Genomic DNA, 16,185 nt, shown 5'->3' on the forward strand with positions numbered 1-16,185 from the left:
CAGCGGCCTGGGCTCCACTCATGCCCTCTTCTCTCCATCTCGGCCAGACCCTGGACAGATGCTCCCTTTCGGTTCGGTCTGCGACCCAGCCAGCAGGGAAACCTAGCTACCGCCTCCTCTAACCACGCTAGCAAGAACTCCAGGTCAGCTGGTTCCACGAGGCGGAACTAGTCTATCAATGAACCAGAATGAGGAGCTTAGACCCCGTGAGCAGTAGGAGGGCAACGGCGCGCGCCGCTGCGCGGCTTCCAGGCCTGTCGGGTGGGGCTTCCGGGCCTGTCGGGCGGGGCCTCCCGCCGGGGCGGGGCTTCCGGCCTGTCGGGCGGGGCTTCCTGCCGGGGCGGGGCCTCCTGCCGGGGCGGGGCTTCCGGCCTGTCGGGCGGGGCTTCCGGCCGGCGGTGTTCGCGGACTGCGGAAGCGAGTGCGGCGGCAGCGGACTCGGCGGCGACCATGGCTGTGAACCTGAGCCGAAACGGGGCGGCCCTGCAGGAGGCCTACGTTCGGGTGGTCACCGAGAAGTCCCCGACCGACTGGTGGGCCCCGAGGCGGAGCGGGGGCGGGACCCCAGCACCGGGCGGCCGTGCTGTGGGGAGGACGGGCGGGCCTGCAGCCCACCGCAGCCGCGGCGCCGAGCTGCTCTGGCCGCGCCTCGCCGCAGCCCGGCGCTTCCGGGGTCGGGCTCCGGGCGGTGGCCGCGCTTGCTGCGGGTCCTGAGGCGAGCTCCGGCCGTGCTGCGCGCGCACGATCTCTGAGGGGGAAGGGGGCCTGCCAGTGGGTGCCCAGGCACTCGGCCACGCGCTTACAGAGGTCAGCGGAGGGTCTGTCGATCCCTCCCTCTACACTGACTTCCCGACTTCCCCGCCCTCCCCTCCCGGAAACGCCCCTCTGAGCAGGAAAGGGGCGCCCCTCTGCCCTGCCCCCCGCTCCCCCCTCCTCCCCCGGGCCACCAGCCGCCTGCAGTGCCGGCGACCCCGGGCAGGCGGCACCGCCTACCTGGAGTGGCTGCCGAGTGCGCCGCCCCACGGTGGCCTCCTTTTCACAGCCACGGCCACGCGAAGCTGTGTGACTGGAACTCAGGATGCCTTGGCCCCTCTCCAGCTCTGCCTAGTTAGGGTTCTTTTATTTTCTTGATTATTTGGTGCAGTGAAGCGCTCTCCCCTCCTCCCTCTTCTAGGTAGGTATTCGTTCTGTCTAATCAGAAACTGGTTTCAGGGTGAACTCCGGCATCCCAGAGTCAGAGCAGGCTTTTCTCTTCAGTCCTCCAGTGTTTGCTGCTTTTCTTTTCTTTTCTTTTCTTTTCTTTTCTTTTCTTTTCTTTTCTTTTCTTTTCTTTTCACCAGAACTACAACTCCCCCTTTACAACTCCCCCATTCTCTCAGGAGAATGCAACCTTCGTTCCTCTCAGTCAGGACCCACCCATCTCTCTAGCACCCTACTTACTCTTAGGCTGTTCTGTTCTTTTGTTTGTGCGCCACTGCTGATGGTGATCAGGGGCTACTCCCAACTCTGTGCTTGAGTACCCTGCAGTATTATGATGAACTTGTGCCTCCTGCATGCAGAGCACTTGCTCAGGGAGCTGGTCTTACTGTGTTGCCCTTCAGTTGCCTCTCATAGCGTACCGGCCTCTGATTTTTAGCCATTATTTCAATAGGTACTTGTGTGGCAATCGGACTTACTAGCTGAGGAATGGAATCTGTAACGTTAATTTCCTGCTTTTAACTGCAGGGGCTTCTCATTGTGCCATTAAATGTAGGCTAGCCCCCCCTTGCAACAGTTTCCTCTTGCCCTCTTGTTTACCAGACTCCCACCACACCTGTTTACCTTCACGCTAACCTTTCTCTTCCTCAAATCCGGTAGCTAGTTCCTCAATTACTTGAGAATCCTCCTACTTCCTCCGTCAGCAGCATTCTACATTGTCCCAGAAAGTTACCGACTTTTGTCTCTCAAGACTAAGGTTGCCTTCTTCAAGTGGCCGTTATTGACTCCTAACTGCCTGAATATATGTAGCACTGTCCTCCTGTTGTTCAATGATTTGCTCCAGCAGGCACCAGTAACGTCTCCATTGTGAGACTTGTTGTTACTGTGTTTGGCATCTCGAATACATCATGGGGAGCTTGCCAGGCTTTGCAGTGTGGGCGAGATACTCTTCGGGTAGCTTGCCGGGCTCCTGAATGTATATAGACACATATTTGAGACACTTTATTTGACTTCCTCTGGACATGTTACCAGAAACCCTTCTGGGTTTCTTACTTCTCCACTGTGGGGTAGGTCTTGTCACTGGTGCAGGGTTGTTAGACTTGTCAATCCTCAGATGAAGAATGGACTGCGAGGGCTATAGAAAAGATGGAGGGAGGGTATGAGAACAGAAGTGTTTAAGGTTTTTATCTACAGTGTGGTTAGCTTTGATCAGGTCTCGAAGCCAGGTGTGTTGGTAAATAGCCACAGCATCAGTTCCCAGACTTGGGTCTTTGTTGTAGGTTATCCCAAGTACTTTTTTCCTTGTATCAAGATGTATTTAGGCCCAAGTCACAGTCTGACAGTAGGGTTGATACGTTTCTTGTCTCATTGTAGTAATTTTCCTGGGTAATTCCTCTAAGGAATTATCTGTGCTTCCTGGCAAGCAGCAGGTTTCTTAGCAGTTTTTTGGAGAAGAATGCATTAATTATAAGGTTCACAGAGGTTCATGCTTGTCATGCCTCATATATCATTTTTTACCTGTGATTTGGAAGAAGGGTAGAGCTTGATTGAATGTGGAAATGAGCTTCTGAAAGGGGAACGTTCCAGAAGATGACTTAGACTATTACTCAGGGTGGGTGGGAATATTAGCAGGATGGGTGGCAAGCTCAGAGTTTGGACTCCGTGGAAGTGCTAGGTGGAGTGAGCGATCATTTCTGTTGCATGCTGCTTGTCCAGTGTCCCCATCATTTGTAGCCAGGACTCTGTGAATGTCAAAAAAGTAGACTTCTTTCCTCCAGGAGCGCAGGACAAGACCCTGATCACCATAATCTGAATATCCACTATCTCCAAACACCCTCCCCCCCACCCCAATTTCACCTAGTTTCATTTTCAGAATCTCTCTCCTTTGATACTCTTTCCCTAGGAAGCAATAATCCTTTCTTGGTGGCCTGTCCTCCCTATCAACCAGATCTGCTGGTCCCAAGTATTTGCATTTTTTGGTTAGTGACATTACTAAGACCTTGGATAAGCTATGTTTCAGTCAGGCTTTACATGTCTTGCCAGTATTGGCAGGCGTATGCTCTGGAATAGGGAGAAAAGTCAGCTAGACCAGGATTTGTCTTAGACTTGCTGTTTGACTTGCTGTCTAAGTCGATCTGTGTTTCTTCCCTCTATTGCCTGTAGCAGAGCTACTAAAGAGTTGGGGCAATAGGTGGTTTCCTCACAGATGACAGGGAAGTTACCTCTTAATACTTCCACAGCTTTTGTTCTGGTCAAAGAAACTTCTGTGGCCCATATTTAATAAAATTTGGCATATTTCTCCAGCACCTCTGGGATGCCCGATCTGGTTTAGCCTTGGGAAGCCTTGTAGGTGCCTGCTATACATGGTGTCGCTTCCTTCTGTATTTTGGGTTCAGGTATCCTTTGCTTTTCAGATTCACATGCCTGTCTTCTATACATGTTTTTGTGTTGAAAGTTTCCATAAAGCTTTATAGCTCATTTTTTCTCAGAGATACATTCCCTGTCTTTGTTGATTTGTTTCTCATAAGTCCCTGTGCTACGTTAGATCAGCTTTGCCCAGTTTCATCCTGTAAAGGATTTTGGGACATTTCATCGTGGGGTCCATGTTGGTTGTCGGTGCTCCTATCATAGTGTCCTGCTTAGCTCTTTGGGGTATAGCATAAAGCCTTGGTAGGTACAATGAGAGCAATGGAACCCAAGACTGGTTCTGTAGCCATTTGTATGTGTGTTGTGTTTTCCAGGGCTCTCTTTACCTATGAAGGCAACAGCAATGACATTCGTGTGGCTGGCACTGGGGGTAAGTTTGACCAAATATGAAACGGTTTGGGGTACATCAGAAGGTAGGATATGGGGAGGGAGCGGAGAAACATCAGGGGCCTGCATGTGGTACAACTCCAGTGACACCTCCACTGTCCAAGAGGAGACCCACCCACATTGATGATACTGGGGAAATGTTTGGTTTCCTCGTCAGGACATAATCAGGCATAGCCAAGATGGAGGAATTTATCCACACATTGGAGGTGGGTGGAAGGAATACTTAGGGTAACCTTTGGGTTTTAGATTCTTCTAAGTGAAGATTCTTGTGTATCCTGGATTGTAGTTGGGAGTAGTTGAGATGGAGTAGCTGAGATAGGGTACAGGCTCCCATTGCCTGGCTCACACTTCATTCCTTGCTTTGAGCTACAGCTGAGAGAATAACAGATCTATGCTGCTGGGTATTTAATAGGTACACAGATGATTTGACTTTGTCTTGGTGAACTAAGTTTGTTCGAGAGATGTAGCATCAGTGTACACTGTCAACTGAGACAGGAGGGTCTGAAATAGTACTGATAAAATGTGGGATGACAGTAAGTATCTTCAGGAAGAGCTGGTATTTGACCAACCCTGGGTTGATTGAACCAGGTGTAAGTGTGTAAACTGATATTCCTTACTCTTCCCTGTGCCCAAAGTTCACTCAAGCTAGACACAGTTTCATGGTTTAGTGACTTGGTGATAGAAAGTTACTCCTTCTTAATAGTACCTCTCCCTAACGGTTACTTAGAACTGTCCCTGAAGGTGGTCACAGGTGCACTGTGATGCTATTGGCAACAGGATTACAGAGTTCAGCAACTGGATTTTCCTACCATTATTCCCAGTTGTCCTTACAGGGCTGTGCTGTGTGTGCCCAGACTAGGGATTCAGGATTGAAACACCTGATCCTCTTCCTCTCAAACTGGGAACGTGTGAAGGCTCCAATGAGAACTTCAAACTCTTACACATGGTGGACTTCAGACTGTCAGTGGAGAAAGCATTAGGGTATTACTTTCTTAATCTACTCAGAGTTTACGAGAAAAGCAAATGTTCAACTGGGACATTCTTGCCTGTGTAGAACTGTGGGTGGTTCCAGAGTTCTGAATAGACATATAGATGACTCACAGCAGATTCTGTTTTTCTAGAATCCTTTATGGAATGTTTATGTCTGTGATAGTATCACAGAAACCTTTTTAGAATGGTACCTGGTTTATAGCAGTAAGAACGTTTTTATTTCCAGAATTATGCATTGATTTTAGATTAGTATGGATTAAAGAAAAACTGTTCACCTGAGGTACTGGTGCAAATGCATATTGTGCTCCTGCCCAGGTCTTATAAATCTACTTAGTCGGGATGGGACCAAGATGCTAATTCTGTTGCAGGTAGAACTGAGAACCCTGGTGTAGACACAGTTTGAGTTTCCTTTCTTGGACTAGCTGCTAAGGTGGGCAGGGGGTGTTGGGCCACCTTTGATCCTCCTTGTGACTGCTGCAGAAGGGGGCTTGGAGGAGATGGTGGAGGAGCTCAATAGCGGGAAGGTGATGTACGCCTTCTGCAGGGTGAAGGACCCCAACTCTGGCCTGCCTAAGTTCGTGCTTATCAACTGGGTATGTATAACTTGAGGACTCTTGAGTTTTCATCTGAGTATGATCCAGAACTCCCTTTGTTCCCTTCCCTTCCTCTCACCCCTTTTGTGGAGGACTTAAGACTGGTGAAAGAACAGTACTTGTGACCCAGAGAATGCCTAACTAGTACCGAATTTACTCTCCAAGCTCAGAAATACATGTAAAGTGGAATACATACACAAGATACCCTTGTTCACTTTTTCTACGGGGTAGTTTATCCTGAGGGGCCAGAGGCCATAGAAAAGAGCAGGGCTGGGCCCTAACAAAGTTCTTAGTGGGCACCAGGAAAATCTGAGACAGCTCTCCTATAGTGAGAGCTGCCCTGCCTCAGAGAACTTTTCTGAGCTTGGAAGAGAAGGACTTACCTTCTTAGCTTTGGTTGCAGTTTTCTCTTTTAGGACATAGGAAAACTGTCAAGTTCTCTGGGAGGAAGTGGTTTGTTGGGGATGCCTGGGTCATGCTGGGGAATTGGATGGAGGTTCATGCTGTGTGTGTTATGTTGCAGACTGGCGAAGGTGTGAATGACGTGCGGAAGGGAGCGTGTGCTAACCATGTCAGCACCATAGCCAGCTTTCTGAAGGTAAGGGCAACCCTAGTCTTGTCTGCTCTATAAAGGATCTCACAGAATTTCCCTGTCTTAAGGTTTCTTTTTTTGTTTATTTTTTTTGGTCACACCCGGCTATGCTCATGGGTTACTCCTGGCTCTGCATTCAGGAATTACCCTTAGCAGTGCTCAGAGGACCACATAGGATGCCAGGGATCGAACCTGGGTTGGCCTCATGTAAGGCAGATGCCCTACCCGCTGTACTCTTGCTTTGGCCCTGGTCCCAAGGTTCCTGAGTGTGAATGATGGGAAATTACAGCTGAGTTCCAAGTTAAGTCCTGGATTCTGTTGCTCGGTCTAGATTTGGGCATAATCAGAGCTGTTGTGAGCATGTGAGAGGTCAGGATCCTGGTAGAGCCACCTACAGGCTGCTCTCCATGGGGAAGAGGAACAAAGGATTGAGTCCTTTTTGACTGTCAGGAACCCTGAGTTCCATTTATTAGTATTAAAAACATTTTTGGTTCTGTTTTGGGTTCATACCAGTGGTGCTGGGAAGGGGCTATGATCAGCTCCATTCTTTTGGGACCAAGTAGTGCAGGAATCAAACCCAGGGCTCCCAGGTACAAAACATATGCTTTACCCCTTTGCTGTCTCTCTGCCCGGACACTACAAAGTACTGTCAGAATTGGTGAGAAGGGAAAGTTGGCTTTTTCTCACATTGTGCATGTTCACTTTGGAACATAACCTATAATGATCCTATTTTGGAACATATCTATAATGGTCATCATATAATGGAAACTTGCTTAGTTTCAAAAGCATTTTATCAAGAGCATTTGTTCACTTATCTAATACATTTTTGTTAATGTTGTTACTGGCAAGTAAACTTGGGCCTTTGGTTTCCAGTTCTGCCACCATTTCTTCAGATATGCCTCAGTTTTTCCTTGGAGCTGAAAGAGAATACCTCGTGTTTATTAGATGTTTAAAAGAGGGAAATCATGGGTTTGATTTCTCAGGAAGAAATTGGAGGTTCACTTATTGTACAAAATGTATTTTCAGATGCTGTTGGTTAATTTTTTTTGGGGGGGGGGGAGGGTGGCACACCTGGCTGTTGCTCAGGGCTTCCTGGCTTTTTGCTCAGGGATCACTCTTGGCTATGTTCGGGTGACCATGTGGAGAGCCAGGGAATGAATATGGTAGACCGTGTGTAAGGCAAGTGCCCAGCTTATTGTAGTATTTCTCTGATCCCCCTTAGGTAATTTTCATTGATAGAACCATTTATTTCCCTTGTGGTGCCAGGGATGGAACCCAGGTCTTCACACAAAAAATAGGTACTCTACCACTGAGCTAGATCCCCAGCCTCAGAAAGTGCCTTTTAATGGCCTTTGGAATGTCTTAGCTATTTACTGAATTGTAGTAGGGCAGGTACAACATTCCAGAGCTAGCCACAGAGAGCACCATAGGGCTCCAGGGCCTTGCACATGTACTGGAAGTATAGGGATTTTCCTTAGGATGGCCTGTCTAAGCTGTTGAGAGCTTGCCTCAGTTCCTCACCCAAGAGCTGGGCAGCAGTGTTTAGTCGTGTGCAGACTTGTTGCAGCCTGGGATTGCAATGCCTTCCATTAAGAGTTGCTCCTGCTTTAGGGTGCACATGTGACCATCAATGCGAGGGCTGAGGAGGATGTGGAACCCGAGTGCATCATGCAGAAGGTGGCCAGGGCCTCGGGTGCCAACTACACTTTCCATAGGGAGAGCAGCCGCTTCCAAGACACAGGCCCCCAGGCCCCTGTGGTGAGTACTACATGGACCCGGGGATGGTGGGTGGAATTGTGTAGTTCCCAGCATCAAGACTGGGAACCTTCCCTCTGTGTGTCAATCCCCAGAGGTCTGGACTCGCTTTCCACCTATCTCGCTTTTACTTCCTCGGCCATGTCAAGGAACATTTGGCCCTGCATCTGACAGCATTGACTGTTGAGGCAGTTGCCTTGTGAGTGTGAGGTGTGGCCCTTGTTCAAGACCACGGAGTGGCTACTTGTTCAGCTGTGCAACTGCTTAAGCCAGGCTCTTCAAAGGTGTATGTCCTGCATGGTGCCTGAGGAAACAGTCAGTTCCCTCTTGGTTGTGGCCTGTTTAGCCATAGTCCCAAGTAGGGAGCCCTGTCCTCTGGTGTACATCTGTGGTCTCTCAAGATCCCATGGGCACTACCATGGTGGCCAGCTCTGATTGTCCAGCCTCCTGAGTGAAACTCAGCTTCCTCTGGGCTGCTGGCTTGACTGCCCTGGCTTTGTACAGATGTACCTTATGAGTTTGAGACCCCTCCACTGTTGTCTGCAGGCGTGTGTTCCCCCTTTGCAGTGTCGCAGGCTTTTCAGAACTCTGGTGTTAGTCTTAAGAATTAGAGGTCAGAGACTCTTGGATCTGTCAGGTATTGCCTGTGTTCCCCTTGCCCACTTGAGAATCTGCAGAGAATTCTCTCTCACTACAGGGCTCTGTGTACCAGAAAACAAATGCTGTGTCTGAGATCAAAAGGGTTGGCAAGGACAGCTTTTGGGCCAAGGCCGAGGTGAGTGCAGCCATCGTCATGATCCTCGCATTTAAGGAGTGAGTAATTCACATCTTACCTTAATATGTGCTGAGTGTACAATGAGTATTTCACTTGCCCTATTTCAGTTTTTCTCACAATAAGTTTATGGAGCAATGTTCTTATTAACACCCATGTACAGATGACAAACTGATCTAGAGAGGTCCAATAACGTGGCTGGAGTCAGTCTCAAGCCACTGAATCCATGTGGCATGCAGAATACTTGCCTCCCTGAGTGTCTGGGTGGGGTAAGAGAACACTGCCTCCCCAGTCAGTGCAGGGGCTGGCTCTTGGCAGAAGGAAGAGGAAAACAGGAGACTGGAGGAGAAACAGCGCCTGGAGGAGGAGCGGCAGCGCCTAGAGGAGGAGTGGCGGGAGCGGGAGCTTCGGGAGGCAGCTCTCCGGGAACAGCAGTATGAGGGGCAGGGCAGGAAGGCTGCTCCCCAGAGGTGAGCCTCAGGGTCCTTACCCTCCCCTCCTCAGGACTATCAGGGAGGCACGTGGGGTCTTGAGTGTAGTGGGCTCTGATTTTTCTCTGCTCCTGCTACCTCTCTCCCTCTAAGCAGGAATTACGACCAGCAGGAAGTGATCTCCAGGAACAGAGAGAACCAGGTGAGATCTGGATATTCCCATCCAGAGGACACTTGGGAATAGGTGGGAGTCCTGACAGCTAAGGGCTCTACAAGCTTCTTGCTGCAAGCATGGGGACTCTGTATTGTAATATGTAAGCCTGAAATGCTTTTGCCATGGCCCAGTGGGCTTAAGACGGCTGACTGTGAGGTTTCTGCTAGGGCATGTGAGAACCTGGGGCCTCGAGTACATCACAGAGGGGAGGACAAGAGCAGATAATCAGGGGTGCGTCTCAGCCTAGCTTTGGAAGAGGCCTTTTGACTTTTGATGTCCCACATCGCTGTTAGGAACCAGGCAGACCAGTAGATCTTGGGCTCTTGCTCATTGCTGGGTTAATGTGTGCCCTCCCAGGAGCCTCTTTCTCAGCAGCCAGTACATCCACGGGAGATTTTCAAGCAGAAGGAGCAGGCTATTTCCTCATCTACCTCCAGTTCCCAGCCAGGTAAGACATTTCCTCTAGGCCTACCTGTGAGACAGAGGCAGAATCTGGGTCTTTGGACACAGCCCCTCAGACTAGTATTGGTATGTGAGTGAGCAAGACCAGCCCATGTTCTTGAAGGCTGCTTCTTTGGAACCTTGCATTCAAATACCAAATACCCCTTTCAGTCCTTGACTTTGTCCTGTTGAAACTTGGAAAGGAGGACTGAGTGTGACTCCACATTGATGACTTAGCCCTGTGAATGCTCGGCACTAATTATGCGTGGATCTCAGGCTTGCCTCAGTCATCTCTCTGGCCTCCAAAGAATGACAGAGTGCATGGCCAGCAGCTCACTGATGTTCCTGACAACCTATGTTTAGAGCATATCAGTCTTGTGTTTCTGTGGCTGCCACGAGTAATGTATCATGCTGTTCACTACCTATGTGGTGGACACTAACCTAAGATAGGTCTGCCCCCATCACAGAATAGGGCATAGAAAAGGCAGAGTGTCCTTTTAAGCCCTTGCCAACTACATGATGCCCTCTGTGTGTTCTTTTCATTGGTTTGCAGGCAAGCTGAGGAGCCCCTTCCTTCAGAATCAGCTCGCCGAGCCAGAGATCCCCCTCAGTAGAGAGCCAGCTCCTGCTTCCTTAAGGCTCAGGGAAGGCAAGCACTTGACAGCCCTATTGGGGGACTGGTTGAAGATGAAGATGCCCTCTCCCCTCCCCAGAGTAAGAGCAGATTGTTCTCTCTTGTAGATCTCCATGAAGAGGCAGTGCCGAGCTCTGCTCAAAGTCCAGTGCAGGCAGAGGAGGAGGCCACATATGAGGAACCCCCAGAGCAGGAGGCATTCTACGAGGATCCCTCAATGGTAGGTTCCCTGCAAGGGGGGGCGGGACTAAAGAGTTCTTTACTCCTCAGAGCAACTTAGTCACCAATGTTGGTGGTGGATTATCTTCTTTACTTTGGAGAGCAGCTATGTTCTCTTAAGTTGTTTTGTGAGTGCTACTGGGAAAAGGCATGCTGGGTGGGGGAGCATTGCAGGAGTGGGGTGAAAAAATAGCAGCCTTTGTTCTCTCTGTGTTGTGCCCCTCTCCTCAAGTTTGACCTGAGCCCCAATAATGGATGGCCTAGTCAAAGATGCCTAGGACCCAAGACTTCTCTTTCTTATATACAAACAGCTGCAGCAGCAGGATGCTGGTTCTGCGCATGCCGACCACTACCTGGGGCTTAGTGGGAAAGGACTCTGTGCTCGCGCCCTTTATGACTACCAGGCAGGTATGTGCTATGTCCTGGCCCCTTCACAGACTCCAGAATCAGGAGGGGTTGGTTTGGAACTCCTTTGGGGGAACCCCTGAGGAGTTGGAAGGGAAGATGAAATGGATGAGCCAGACAGATATCCTGCATGCCCAAACTACATCCATGTGCTCCAGACAGCTACTTAGTATCTGCTGTGATGAATTCCAGTTGCTGGCTTTGTTCTGGATGCCAATTATGTGACCAAAGAGGTGTACCAGAACTGGCTAGCAGGCCCCCAGGCCACCCTGGGCAGAAGCCTTGGTGAGCAGGCTCGCCTACAGCTTCCCTGTACTTGAGCCTTCTATTGCAGTGCTAGACCCAGAGTGAGGCCCTGTTGGAAGGTGTCCTAGGGGAGTGGGCACTTACATAGAATGTTGAGGGCTTGTGTCTAGGTCCCCTCAGCCGCCAATACAGCATTTGGACTCTCCTTGCAGCCGACGAGACAGAGATCTCCTTTGACCCTGAGAACCTCATCACTGGCATCGAGGTGATTGATGAAGGCTGGTGGCGTGGCTATGGGCCAGATGGTCACTTTGGCATGTTTCCTGCAAACTATGTGGAGCTCATTGAATGAGGGCCCTTCACTGCTGCTCAAGGCTGAGGTCTGGCCTTTCCTTCCTCAGCCAGGAGTGCTTTCCTTATGGCTGGAAAAAGCAATTTCAGAGATACGGATGGCAATTTTCCATGAGTGGGACCCCGGATGAAGATAGACCTTGGGACTTTTAACTGGCATGGACTCTGTCTCAAATGCAGCAATAACCCAGTGATTCCTAAATATGCTTCCAACTGCTTAGACCCACGCAGATCTGCCTTTTGATAATTTCTATCCAAGGATAATGGCTGTGCAGTTGTGAGATCTGGCAGAGATCTCTGCCGTAGCCTTGCATTTGCCTTTTTTTTCCCTTTTCCTCTTGGTTTTTAAGGGTTATAACTACAGACAAGTAGTGATCTTGGAAACAGTAAACTTAGAAGTTGTTGACAGTTTTGCAGCAGTAGATTATCTCTTCTGCTGTTTCTCTTTTCTGTGTTCCACTGCCTAGGCAGTGGAGACAGAGATGACCAAACCCCCACTTAAATGTGAAGGAAGGTGAAAACATCAATAGACATAACTGGTCCTTCATGTGGACACCTTTTTCTGCTCTGCCTGGTGTGTGCCTGTTTATTGAGTCAAGTTCTGAAAAAGTAACCAGCATGAACTTGGACTGCTTCCCTGGCCCGTCTGTCTACCTGGGGGTGAAGACTTTCTCTACACATACCCTAGCTCTGAGCACTGTCAATGTAGCTTGAATGCCCTTGCGTGGAAACACTTCCTGGTGTGTGGTGTGCATGCGCGTGAGTGCACCTGTTGAGTCATCTGGAAGAGGCTTGTTAAGATATGACTAAATGTGAAGATGTGACTAAAGTTTAGCCTCCTTCATTTCAGTTTTCTGGTAGGGGTTGAGGCCACTTTGCTGCATCGGAGAACCTCCACTCATGTATGACTGTTGGTACAGTTATATGTGAGTGACACATATCTGTCTGTTACAGCCTGTAAGGTGCTAGGTATATGCATCTTAGGATAGAGGCTGCACTGACCCTGAAACCCAGTGCTTTACTCCATGGTGACATGTGGTCTGTCTTGTGTACCCCTTTGACTTCACACCTGATATCTAGTGTGATAGATTGGCCCACCCCTGCTATAGAGACAACATAAATTTGGTGTTTTGGACTTTGATGTGAGTTCTTGACTTTGCTGCTCCCTGAACAGGGAGATTCTCAGAGATTGAAGCAAAAGGCACTTCCTGGACCCTCCAGAGTAGAAGAAACTGGCTAGAATCAGTATCTCAGTTTTGGTCTTTACTAGCCACAGAAGTTAAACTGGGTTAATTGCCCCTTGTTTCTCACATCTAATGGGGCTGGGTCAGTATCCTGCCCTGCCCCCCCCCCCCCCCCCCCCCCCACGCAATGTTGATGGGAGCCTGAGCTCCAGAAGTCAAGGGAGTCCTGAACCTGTGTCAACCATGGTCACCCATACTGATTCCAAAGCAGTGGGAGGAGGGCTCTTTATTTCCCAAACTTACTCATCACTTGGCTTTGCCCTGGGCAGCAACGGCCTCCATGGCCTTCTTCACAGTTTCCTCATCACCTAGGAAGCGCATAGGCTTGGTGGGCTTCAGTGTGTTGTCTAGCTCATACACGATGGGGATCCCTGTGGGCAGGTTCAGCTCCATGATGGCATTGTCTGACATTCCTAGACCAGAGGAACAAGATCTTAGCCCCTCCCGGGTATTTACCAGGCAGCTGTCTACTGTATTCAACAGGCTCTCTGCCCCCCAATCCCCCATAGGCCTTAGCTGACCGACCATGTAACAAGTCTTTCCCCTTTCTCAGAGCTGATTGATGCAGCCCAAATCTGCCCCCTTTTTCAGAGCCGGTTGACAATGCAGCAAACCTCCTGCCTTTTGTATAAGGCAACAGAAGGAATGTGGCTAGAGAAGCTAAGTAGAAATGAATTTGAGCAGCTGACAGAAAAAGCCAGTGACAAACAGGACCTTCTTTGTCTCTGACCGACCTGGAGAAGGACCACCGGTTTCTTTGGCCCAGCGGCCAAAGCAGCAGATATTTAGGCTCTAGTTGTAGTTTTAGCCATCCTGAGTAGAATAGGGATGGATGCCCCTGAGAAGCAAGAGAGTAGGAACTGCTTCTTTGTGAGGTAGATAAGGCAGCTCCACCAGATGGAAAGGGTGTTCTCAGGAAACTCAACTCTCCTGGACTCTAGCCCCTGCCTGGAATAGCAGCTCAACCTTTGGTATTTACAAAACCCTGTCCTCACAGTACTTAGGAACACATTATCTCTGCTTTGGACGGGCCCTTGGAGGGGTCTCTCATCTGCTGGGCTTGGTATAGGCCGTCAGAGTAGATGTGGTGTCCTAGGGAGCAGACAGACGGACAAGGCCTTGAGAGGCCTGTGTTCTGGCAAGCTTCCCACTGAGCCCTCAGGAATAAGCTTGGGCCCACTGCTGACCTTCCTTCCATGACCCCAGTATGTTAGAAGACCATTTTAATCGCCCCATTAGCACTGTTCAAGAGATGGTTGAGGCATGGTGAGTAAAGTGTCTCATGTTGTCTGGGTTAGGAAGCCAGGCAGCACTACCTTATTCTGACTCTGGACAAGATCCTATGTGGCCCTTCCCCATCTCACTGGTGTGTGTCTGAGAAGCCGGACCAGCCTTGGGTTCTGGGTGAGTGTTGGCTGACATAGTCTCCTGTATCTTTGAGAGGGACTCATTTTTTGGCATTCTCAGAACATAGACATTAAACATTCTGCTAAGCTGTGTTTGTAAGTGGTTTCCCCAACCCTCCACTTTCAGTGCAGCTTGAACCCCCATCCTGTGCTGGGTGCTAAGCCACTCCAACTCCCACACTTCAAGTGAGCAATTAGTGACTGACCGGTTGAAGGGCACATCTTCCCCTGCCCTATGGAGAGTAGGCCTCACCTTCCAGGTGCTTGACGATGCCTCGGAGACTATTTCCATGCGCAGCAATGAGCACTCTCTTGCCAGCCTTGATCTGGGGGGCAATCTCCTCATTCCAAAAGGGCAGGGCTCTGGCGATGGTATCCTTGAGGCTCTCGCAAGTGGGCAGCTCTCCTGGTTTCAGGCCTGCATACCGGCGCTCCTGGAAGCACCCACACTGCTGTTTTCCCCCAGATCACACATCCCCTCCCCAGCTCCCACTGTGAGGGCCCACCGATAGGACTTCATCTGGGGCCCCTCCCAAAGCCCACCTTACTGATGCAGTTATAGTAGGGGTGCTTCTCATCCATGGGGGGCGGTGGGATGTCAAAAGAGCGCCTCCAGATCTTCACTTGCTGCTCCCCGTGCTTTGCAGCTGTCTCTGCCTTGTTGAGGCCAGTGAGACCGCCATAGTGGCGCTCATTAAGACGCCAGGTGCGGACTACAGGCAACCACATCTGATCTGTCCCGTCCAGGATGGTCCAAAGAGTGCGAATAGCCCGCTTCAGCACCGAGGTGTAGCAAATATCAAACTCCATTTTGGCATCGTTAATGGCCATGGCCCCTCTCTTAGCTTCTTCTGTTCCCTTCTCACTCAGCTCTGCATCAAACCAGCCACAAAAGCGGTTCTCTTGGTTCCAGGTGCTCTCCCCATGCCGAACCAGCACAAGACGGTGGGTGGACATGTTGGTGGCAGTGAAGTGGGCTCCCACAGGGACAGCTGCCTCCTCAGGACCTCTGACACTTATAACAGTCTGTCCCCAGCCCCCACACGACCAACTGCCAATCAGCATTCTAGCCCTGACAGACAGGCAGCAGGTGGGGGAGGGCAGGTCAGGAGATGGACTTAAAATAGCACCAGCTACTAGTCTCCACATTCTCAAGAGTGCAGGCTAGTGGGGGCAGGGACAGATAGGATTGCTGAATCTGAAGGGCAGAAACAACCTCAGCATAAGCCAAGAGGTGGGAGCTAGCAGAATATGGGAGCTTTGCTGGAGAGACCTGCTGAGGCCCATTGCTCTGTCATCCCCTCCCTGTTCCCAGGGGATTGCACTCAGAGGCATAAAACAATACCAAGCCTGTTCTAGTCCCTAATTAAAGAAAAGAAACTGGCCAATTAAGTGTGTGTGTGTGTATGTCCGTCCGTCCCCTTGTGTTTCAACGTATGTCTGCAGTGTGTGTGTCTGTTTTTGTCTTTTATGTGTACATGTGTAGTGTGCATATCTGCATGTGTACCTCTGTGTGTCTATAGCCTGTTTGTGTGCATGTGCGTGGCAGTCTACTTGTATGTTTTGTCTGTTGCATGCAGTGTATGTGGCACAAATGAGTTTCCAAGGGATTCTCCCAGGGCTTTATTCTCAGGACAGGAAGGCAACTATTGTCAGGGATCTTCCTCAGGGTACAGACCCCCTTCCCCATCCCCTTCTCTGGCCATTGCAATAGAATGTACTTTGTAGCTAAGGGCCAGGCTGACTAGTCTTAGAGGTACGAAGGATGGAAAAGCTATAGTTAGAAGTTGGGGAGTCACTGTTTGGGGGCTGTAGCCATGGAGAAAGAGGTCCAGCATTAGAGGACCCGGGGCAACACTGGGCAGTTCTGTGGAAAGGCTG

At 50.0% G+C, this 16,185-nt stretch overlaps 2 protein-coding genes across 3 annotated transcripts; one reads left to right on the forward strand and one right to left on the reverse strand.

Annotated features, from left to right (window-relative positions):
• The first annotated feature begins 383 nt into the window (after positions 1–383).
• Positions 384–12,207, forward strand: DBNL (drebrin like). 2 transcript variants are annotated; one of them, XM_056113321.1, is made up of 13 exons: positions 384–533; positions 3,939–3,994; positions 5,482–5,594; positions 6,118–6,192; positions 7,798–7,944; positions 8,639–8,716; positions 9,032–9,183; positions 9,298–9,346; positions 9,716–9,806; positions 10,353–10,448; positions 10,541–10,653; positions 10,964–11,060; positions 11,516–12,207. In XM_056113321.1, exons 1-13 carry the CDS (start codon positions 451–453, stop codon positions 11,653–11,655), a joined length of 1,290 nt encoding a protein of 429 aa, XP_055969296.1. In that variant the 5' UTR covers positions 384–450; the 3' UTR covers positions 11,656–12,207. The 2 variants fall into 2 exon arrangements, with proteins under 2 accessions (XP_055969296.1, XP_055969297.1); XM_056113322.1 differs by having other exon boundaries at positions 9,301–9,346.
• On the reverse strand, positions 6,587–15,330 carry PGAM2 (phosphoglycerate mutase 2). The gene is made up of 4 exons (XM_056113320.1): positions 14,848–15,330; positions 14,558–14,738; positions 13,142–13,311; positions 6,587–7,103 (listed from the first exon to the last, which is right to left on the reverse strand). The coding sequence occupies exons 1-3, from the start codon at positions 15,259–15,261 to the stop codon at positions 13,145–13,147; spliced, it is 762 nt and encodes a 253-aa protein (XP_055969295.1). The 5' UTR covers positions 15,262–15,330; the 3' UTR covers positions 6,587–7,103; positions 13,142–13,144.
• Positions 15,331–16,185: the final 855 nt, after the last annotated feature.

The sequence above is a fragment of the Sorex fumeus genome, unplaced genomic scaffold, assembly GCF_029834395.1.
Source record: "Sorex fumeus unplaced genomic scaffold, SorFum_2.1 ptg000020l, whole genome shotgun sequence".
Taxonomy (NCBI): Eukaryota; Metazoa; Chordata; class Mammalia; order Eulipotyphla; family Soricidae; genus Sorex; species Sorex fumeus.

What these genes read in the sequence shown, in the direction of transcription:
- DBNL (XM_056113321.1), top strand. Translation starts at nt 451, where the DNA reads ATGGCTGTGAACCTGAGCCGAAACGGGGCGGCCCTGCAGGAGGCCTAC. An exon ending in TTCCTTAAGGCTCAGGGAAG is followed by an intron (nt 10,449 to 10,540) that starts GCAAGCACTTGA and finishes TCTCTCTTGTAG; the next exon opens with ATCTCCATGAAGAGGCAGTG. An exon ending in CCTTTATGACTACCAGGCAG is followed by an intron (nt 11,061 to 11,515) that starts GTATGTGCTATG and finishes CTCTCCTTGCAG; the next exon opens with CCGACGAGACAGAGATCTCC.
- PGAM2 (XM_056113320.1), bottom strand. Translation starts at nt 15,261, where the DNA reads ATGTCCACCCACCGTCTTGTGCTGGTTCGGCATGGGGAGAGCACCTGG. An exon ending in ACTATAACTGCATCAGTAAG is followed by an intron (nt 14,739 to 14,847) that starts GTGGGCTTTGGG and finishes GGGTGCTTCCAG; the next exon opens with GAGCGCCGGTATGCAGGCCT. An exon ending in CATCGTCAAGCACCTGGAAG is followed by an intron (nt 13,312 to 14,557) that starts GTGAGGCCTACT and finishes CCTCTGGTCTAG; the next exon opens with GAATGTCAGACAATGCCATC.